General features: G+C 49.2%; 1 protein-coding gene across 1 annotated transcript in view; it reads left to right on the top strand.

Moving 5' to 3' along the window:
• Golga7b (golgin A7 family member B) overlaps nt 1–6,529 on the top strand; it is a 14,391-nt gene extending 7,862 nt beyond the window's left edge. The window contains exons 3-5 of the mRNA XM_008831962.1: nt 3,027–3,179; nt 3,253–3,354; nt 4,479–6,529. Of these exons, the coding sequence (XP_008830184.1) occupies nt 3,027–3,179; nt 3,253–3,354; nt 4,479–4,589 (366 nt within the window). The 3' untranslated portion in view covers nt 4,590–6,529. The remainder of the gene's footprint in view (nt 1–3,026; nt 3,180–3,252; nt 3,355–4,478) is intronic.
• The last annotated feature ends 2,023 nt before the right edge of the window (nt 6,530–8,552 follow it).

Below are 8,552 nucleotides of genomic sequence, written 5' to 3'. Positions count from 1 at the left end.
GACATGAGACTTGTTTAGCCACTTCAAATGAATGAATATCAAATCCTTAATGCTGTCTAGCATCCCCTCAGAGAAAGTTCTCTGAAAGAATCTCAGACCTTTTCCAGTCTAGCAGGTCTCAAATTTCTGCTGTGAGAAAATCCTCTAGAGAACTTGTTAAACAAATGTAAATTTGCAAGCCCTAATGGGTGAGATTAGGTGTCACCTGGACTTGCTGATGCAGCTGTTGGTTTAGAAAGCTCCACTTATTGGCAGCTATCCTTAACTTTGGCTGCACACTAATTTCCTGGGGAGCTGAAAAAATCCACATGCACCCTAAACCACTTAAATCAGAATCTCTGAGAGTGGGGCCTGGGCACTAGCATTGTTTTACATCTTATTTTGCAAATTAATTTTTATATTAACTCAAAGTTTTTAAAATATTTTAGTTATTATTGTTATTTAATGTGTATGCATGTATTGCCTGCATGTAGGTAAGTGCACCTGTGTCATGCACTGCCCGAGGAGAACAGAAGAAGCTGTTGGATCCCCTAGAACTGGAGTTATGGACAGTTGTTAGCTGCCATGTGGGTGCTGGGGTTCGAACCTGGGTCTTCTGCAAGAACAACCAGTGTTCTTAACCACTGAGCTATCTCTCCAGCCCCCTCAAAGTTGTTTTTATTATAATTGTTCAAACTTCCATTTTAAATGAGGAATTCCCAGGTGAACTGGAATTAAGTGGTTCATAGACCCAACTGGAAGAGTAGCTGGTCCTCTAGCATTGCTCTTTCTCACTCTTGCCTGCATTGGGGCCATCGTGTGCTTTGGGAAATGGGGGGCCTGGCAAGGTAGGGTAAGATGATAGTGGCCTTTGTTGCTCTGACTCTCCTTCCCAGACTATTTGAGACAGCATCTCTTGGAAGTAAGGCTTGGATGCATTGTAGGTTTAAAAGTTGCCCAAGTGTAAAAGAGACCAAAAAAAAAAAAAAAAATCAGGGAAGCTGGGCATGTTGGCGCACACCTTTAATCCCAGCACTCTGGGAGGCAGAGGTAGGCGGATCTCTGTGAGTTCAAGGCCAGCCTGATCTACATAGTGAGTTCCAGGCCAGCTGGAAAAAAAGAAAAGTTGCCAAAGTGTGTAGCTATCATTGAGCACCATTAAGCTCTTGTTTCAAAGCTGTGTTCTGTGGTTGACAAGGTCAGCATCTCTTGGGAACTCAGAAACAGTGCAAGGTCTCAGAGCCACCTTAGATCTTCAAATTCTTCCGTTTTGCATATGCGTGTGTTACAGCTTCAGAAGTGGAAGAGTCCTTAAAAGCCCACAAACAGGAAGTGACTCACCAAAGTTATTAGAAAGCACTGAAAGGGCCAGGTGTCTGCCTTCTCTGCTTTTCTGATGGACTCTGATAGTCATACTGATGCAATTTTATCCTCAGTGGGTATAGACAAGAACAGATGCTGTGTGATTAGAGTTGTTATCTAAGCAGCTTAGAGACCCAGAGGAGGAGCTGGGGCTCCTTTCCCCTTCCCCTTCTCTTCCCCTTCTCCTTCCAGCTCCCTTCCCTTTCCTTTCTGGCAAAAATTTCATCCTAGATAGGTTTGGAGATCCCTAAGTCATGTAATGGATACATCTGGTTTTATGAGGGAGTAAGAAGGCACTCTGCAAACAGGGTGCAGACACTTGAACACATGCTGAGTTTGGACGTGACATTGGAGGTACTGGGATTATAATAAAGAGACAGACTCTGGGGTCAGAGCTGTGTAACACTTAGCCCACTTAGCATTCTTTCCTAAGTACCAGAATGTATTAGGTGCTGGGGATGGAGAAGTGAACACATTCTACTTTCTATTAGATGGTACAGAAAATGTAAAAGCAAAAAAGAAAAAGAAAAAAGAAAACAACAACAACAACAATAAAACAACCCATATAGTTCAGGAAGTAGTAAACTGTAGAAGTAGAACAGAGGGCTTCAAGGGGGCTGGAGCAAGCTAGTAGAGGTGAACAGTCAGGGGGCTGTCTAAGTTGAGACCCGAGGAAGCACAGGGAGAGCCCTGGGTGTGTGTGAAGAGAGTCTGTAGCTAAACACACAGGTATAAAGGGCCCGAGACATTTTCAGGAAGCAGGGGACAGTGAGGATGAGAACAGGAGACAGGCTCAGAGGCATTCCATGGGCAGGCCATGAGGGCTTGACAGATGTTAATTTAACAGGAAGTTAGGGCAGTGGTTGGGGTAGGGAGGCCAGAGTTGAGGCCAGAGGGTCCTGTGGTCTCAGGACTACAGAGCAATTCTCACCTAAAAAAAGGGAGTGGGTTGGGTGACAAGAATGCTTTTGAGGTTACATGAGACTATATAAAAGACTGACATAGAAAATGCTTAGTGTTTGCTGTTATTTTTATGGATGGATGCAGGGGCCAGTCTCCTAGCTCTGTACACACACACACACACACACACACACACACACACATACACACACACACACACACACACACACACACACACACACACAGAGTGGCTTGAGACATTTTTAGTTGGGAGGAAAGGTACCTCTGAAGAGACTCTCCTGTGTTTTCACTGTCAGTCTCATGCAGTTGAGGCTCTTTGGCTCTTTCCAAATACGGAGAATCTACCCCTGGGAATTTTCTATTGAGTTCTGGCACAACCATCATAATGAGAGGTGACAGTCACTAGCATACTTATCTGAGCTTCTGCAGAAAACATCTAGGACACCATAGGAGTCTCCTGTTCTATAGGTAAGGAAGCTGAAACCAGTTTCCTCAATGGGTATCTGATTGAAATGGGTATTCAATCAATGGGTAAGCCATGGGTCCAAGATCACACATCTAGCTCATGGCCAAGTCTGAACTGAACTCCAGGTCTCCTGCCTCCCAGTGCTATTTCTGATCCACCTGCAGCCTCTGTCATGCTGTGTGCCAGTATTTTACCACCTTTCACCCATGTGGCCTCAGTGCTGTTATCCTAGCCCCAACTAGGACTGTTCATACTTGGGGGAGGCTAATAGTCTGGCTCTATCTCTCTCTCCCTCCAGATTGAGCGGCAGCTCTTTGAGGAGACTGTGAAGACCCTCAATGGCTTTTATGCGGAGGCTGAGAAGATTGGGGGCAGTTCCTACCTGGAGGGCTGCTTGGCCTGTGCCACAGCCTACTTCATCTTCCTCTGCATGGAGACCCACTATGAGAAGGTGGTGCCTCCCTGCCTCCCCTCCCCCATCTTCTCTGACATAGACTCATCCTTACAGGCCCCTGTTTTTGCAGGTTCTCAAGAAGATATCTCGCTATATACAGGAGCAGAACGAGAAGATCTTTGCTCCTCGGGGCCTGCTGCTCACAGACCCTGTGGAACGTGGGATGAGGGTTGTATCCTTCCAGCTCTTCTCTGTATGGGTACAGAGCTGCCCACCCAGTGAGATCTTTGGGGATGCTGTTAGGAAATGGAGTCTCCCAAGGGGCCTCTCAGGGTTCTATACATTACTGGTTATAGGTGTCCCTCCACCTTAAGTTATTAGGGCTACTTGTGAATTTCTGGGTTTGTATTTTAACCACTGCATGTCATCAGTGCTTCATATAGGTCAGCTGCCATATAAAGGCTTTGAAAATACAGCTTCATGTGATTCTCATCACAGCTCCAAGAGGTGGGCCCTTTCTACCCTCCTGCGTGTATGAGAATGCTAAAGACAAGCTGGTTCAGTTGTGCAGCAGATCAATGTCACAGCCAGGATTGGAGCCCAGGCTCTCTTAACTATAAGGCTATATGGCCCTAAAGGACTCTGCAAGCCCTCCACAGTCTCCTTTAATTTCCCATGGTGAGTCCCACCATCTGCTGCTCACAGAGGAGAAAACTGAGGTCTAGGATGAGGGGACTCCACAGGGTGGCTGTCTTGGTGACAGGCAGGGTGGGGGTGGGTGGGTGGTAGTTCTGCTGACCCCACCTGGAACATGGGGACCAGGTGTGCAACTCCCCACCTGCAGCAGCAACAGTAGAATGGCTAACAAATAAATTTTACAGCAAAGCTGAGAGAAAAAATAGACTTTAGAAAACAATGCCCAGAACCACACATTTAAATGCTCTCTTTTTCGCTGAACCCTCATTCTATCTCAGGTATATTGAGTTCTAGTGCAGTATACAAGATATTTAATTATTTGCAAAGGAACTCCAAGGTTCTCTTATTATCCCATTTACAGATCCGATGATTGATGGTTAGCAGGTGAAGGGACTGGCCTAACTTGTGAGTGGGTCAGTGGGGATCAGCACCAGAAGTGGTTGATTTTAACACCATTTCCTATTTGTGGCCTCGTAGCCTATGCGCCTCAAGAGCCGGAAGTTGTCCATGGGATCAGGCTGTGCACCCAGCCCAGTGTCCCCACCCTGCGAATCTCAGAAACTGTGTCTACAGGCCTCTACCAGGGGTGGGCTTCCGCTTGCCAGCCTTGTTCTGGATGGTTCCCACCTTCCCTGATCAGCTCCTTAACTGTGGCCCCAGATCGAGATCTCCATTTACGAGGACCGGTGCAGCAGTGGCAGCTCCAGCAGTGGCAGTAGCAGTGGCAGTGGCAGCAGCAGTGCTGGCGGGGGCGGGGCGGGGGCCCGGTGACTGGCCGAGAGTCCCTGCAGGGAGGTGTATGGCCGGAGCGAGGGCCTGGCTGATCTTCGGAGGCTGCGTTACCAGAGCACCCGCTTCTGAGTCTTGCTCTGGGCCCATCCTGCCACGTGGTGTGGGAGGGAGGGTGACTGCCCCGTGTTCCCCCATGTTCTGTGCCACCAGCCTCTAGCCCCTTGGCAGTCTTTCTGACCAGACACCTTTCTTTTCCCCATGGGGCTGGTCTGGATCACTAGAGCCAGGCCTTCCTAGGGAAGGCTGCGGGTAAAGAAAACCCAGTTTGGCCAACCTCTCTCTTCCTTGTCTCCTTCCCTAAGCCCTCCAAGGAGGGCCTGGAGAATTCCCACCCTGCATGATCTCTCATCCCAAAGCCCATGTCTGCCCAGACTTTCCCTTCTAGCCCTGTTCTGTAGGGCTTTTTCTAAGGCTAGGAGGCCACCACAGAGCTCCTGCCTGTCTATGATCCCACTTTCTCCAAATTGGAGATCTGGGGAGATGGGTGCCCTGGTGGGTACCTATTCAGATGCTCCTGACCTCTCCTGTGGCTTTCCTGTCAGAGCAGGTGACCCTCTCAGCAGCCCACTGGGTGCTGGTTGTAGGGTGCACAGCTGGGGCTCTGGAGGGCCCATGAGGGGGGCGGGGGGCGGTAAAACTTTTTGGAAGGATATAGCTGAACAAAGCTTGAATTTCCTGAACTGGAGCCAATTTCCAAATATTAGAGCCTGCATGTGTGAGTGTACTTGTGTGTGTACATACACATGTGTAGTGTACCTTGTGCACGAATGATGTATGTGTATGAGTTTATGGGTGGGTGAGTAATATGAGTTCACATGTGTTTACCAGTGCACAAGTGTAGGAACATGAGTGCTTGTGTGAATGCCTTCACAAGTGACTATGAATGTGCATGAATCTGTTTATCTGAGTGAGTACAAGAATGAGAATGTGGATACAAATGTGTACAAGAGCATGTGTGCCAGAGTTATGGATGCCTGTGTGTAAGTGAACCTTTGTGCACGAGTACACATGCGCCTGTGTGATTGTCCATGACACATGAGTGTGTCTGTGTGGAGAACAAATACTTTGTGTATTCTCCTTGGTTGCTGGGCTGACAACTGCTGTGTCCTGCCCTGTCTTGATACACAGTGGTCTGCAGCTTCTCCATGTGAGTCCCTCCTGGCCTTCTGTAAGTCACTGTCTGGAAGCTGGGCTGCCGACTTGGCTCTTCCATCTGGCCTTTCTCCCACCTCTTGAGTTTTCTGCTCATATTGTAATGGGAGAAGTTGGGGGTCACTGGAGAGCAGAGCCAACCTCTGGTGGCCTTTGGTGCCCCTCTCTCAGCCCCCATGACACAGTGGGGCCACAGATGCTGCATATTCAACCTGCATAGGTGTCAGGGCCCTAAGGCCCTTCAGGCAAGGCTTCCCTGCACAGTCAAGGCAAATGTGCCTTGCAAGGAAAGAGGGACTGGCCAGTCAATGGTGCTCTGGCTCCAAAGGCCCAGGGGAGCTGATGGGAAGGGGATAACCAAGGGCCTGGGGCCTGAAGATGGAAAGGGGATGCTCACCTCAGCTGGCAGGAGGTGCTATGTGCATAGGAAACACCAGCCGCTGCAGGTAGCCTTCTGGAGCTGAAAGGGCCTGGTTTTCTACTGACCACAGGGACAGCGTGTGACAGCAGAAGATGACATAGAGAGATGGAGAGGGGTGGCCGAGCCCCTGAGGCTTCAGGGAGCCTGAGCCTGATGAGCCCTGTTGCCAGGATCCCCTCCTGGTCCCTGAACTTTAGCCTCTGACCAATGACCACAGCCTGTGCCCTCCCTGACCACACTGTGGCTACACATTGTGTCTGGCTTTGCATATCTGCGGGAGGGCTGGGTACGGGCAAAATGGAGGCCTTTTGTTTTATTTCCTTTTCCAATAAAAGGACTTACCCAGCTTGAGGCTCCAAGCTGTTTCCTCTGGCCCATGGTGATGGGGTTAGTTCTGGGTCCCAGGTTCATGCAAGGAGATGCCAGGCTGCCTGGGCCAGCCAGCTGAGTGCATATATGCAGAGGCAGCAGACCTGACACAGGGCACAGGTACGCTTGTCTTCTTGGAACTTATAACTCAGTGGGGAGCTGGATACTCCAGGTCCTATAATCTTTAATCCTTGGGGAACTTGCAACTTTGGGTGAAGGGAAGAGATTCAAATGAAAGCCAGACTGAAAGTCATCAATCAGTGAGTTAGGTAGTGTCCATTTCTTGAGTTCTTCTTACCCTGTTAGGCCCTGCTTGGGGTGGAATTACATGGGTCACTCAGTATAAAGCTTAGAGAAAGCTGGTGAGATGGTTCAGCTGATAAAGCATTTCTTACACAAGCTTGATGACTTGAGTTCAGACCCTGGAACAACATAAAGGTGGAAGGAGAGAACCAACTCCACAGTTATCATCTGAGCCCCACACGTGTGCTATGGAATGTGTACAACCACTCATCATACAAAAATATTTTACTTTTTATTTGTATGAGTGTATTGCCTGCATGTGTATAAGTGCACCCATGTGGTGCAATGCCTGCGGAGGTCAGAAGAGGGCGTCGGGCGTTGGATTCCCTGGAACTGGAGTTATGGATGGTTTTTAGCCACCATGTGGGTGCTGGGATTCGAACCTGGGTCCTCTGCAAGAGCAGTGAGTGCTCTTAACTGCTGAGCCATCTCTCTAGCACCATACCTTGAATTTTATAAAACTAAGCATTTATTGGCCATCTAGGATGTGCCAGTCACTTTGCTAAAATCATATCCTGGAGGTCAGAGGGGGTGTTTAAAGGTTACTTGAACCCTCACAAAGCCCAAAGGGGTTGAATAACTTGCCCCACATCACATTGCTGATTGATAAGCTTAGAGTAGGGGTTTCTTGATCCAACAGAAAGTTGCCTGAGGTTGTAGCAGGGTTGCACCATACAGATTGGTGGGCCAAGGGTCTGTTCTAGAGGGGATCTCATTAGACTGCAGGGATAACACCTCTGGTCTTGGGGTGGGGTCAGGGGCAAGGTCCCCTCTGGGTGGTGCTGAATGGGACTTCAGGTGGCTCAGAAGTTTCCACTTGCTGTCCTTAAAGGACAGTTGGATGTGTGCTTGAGCTCTGGGGAGCTTGGATTTCTCCCTCTGCTCAGTCCTGGGCTGTGTGTGGAGAGCATGGGGGCCTGGTCTAGTGGCATGGAGGGTCATGCTGGAATCCTGCTTGGGTGAGAATTTTGTTCTAGACAGAGGCCAGGCTTGAAGCTCAGTCATACAGTTTAGTGAGGAAGCCCTGTAAGAAGGCCGGGGATTTCCAAACTGGCAAAATCTACCCTGAGTGCCTGAGTGGCTGATGGGCTTTCAGCCCGCCCACTTTCAAAAGGCAGTGACAAAGGTGGTAAGAAAATGGCAGCTAACATTTATCTAGTGCTTATTGTGTGCTGGGCACTGTGTGCTGCTACATAATTCATCATTCAGGCCTCCCAGCGACCTGCCATGGTGTGGATTACTATCCCTATTTCACAAATGAAGACACTAAGGCTCATAGAAGTTAAATTGTCCCAAATCACACAATTAGGAAGTGGTATAGCTTGGCTTTGAATCTAAGCAAGAGACTGCAAACTACAGGGAGGAGGATGGGCCTATCCAGTTTCAAAGTCCCCACAATGCCACTGAAAGGCGGGATCCAGCAGATCCAGTTCCCCAGGGAAGGAACTGCAGCTAGCTGTGTCAGGGTTCGGGGGTAGGTCTGGTACCTCCATGCCCCAGTAGCACAGATTTGAGTGGGCTGTGCTCACAGGCATGTAGGACCCAAGGGACAGCCCAGTGAGTGGTAGGGGGAGACCCAGCAGGCAGATTGGGTGAAATAAGACTGTCTTTTGGCTCCATTCTAAAGGCAGTGGCCTCCCTCTAGGGCTCAGCCATGTCACGGCTTTCCCCTTGCCAGGCAGACACAAGCCCTCAAA

This window comes from Nannospalax galili, unplaced genomic scaffold (assembly GCF_000622305.1).
Source record: "Nannospalax galili isolate Female #2095 unplaced genomic scaffold, S.galili_v1.0 scaffold875, whole genome shotgun sequence".
Lineage (NCBI taxonomy): Eukaryota > Metazoa > Chordata > Mammalia > Rodentia > Spalacidae > Nannospalax > Nannospalax galili.
Note: the sequence above shows the minus strand (reverse complement) of the source record. Positions and strands in the feature narration are given on the sequence as shown.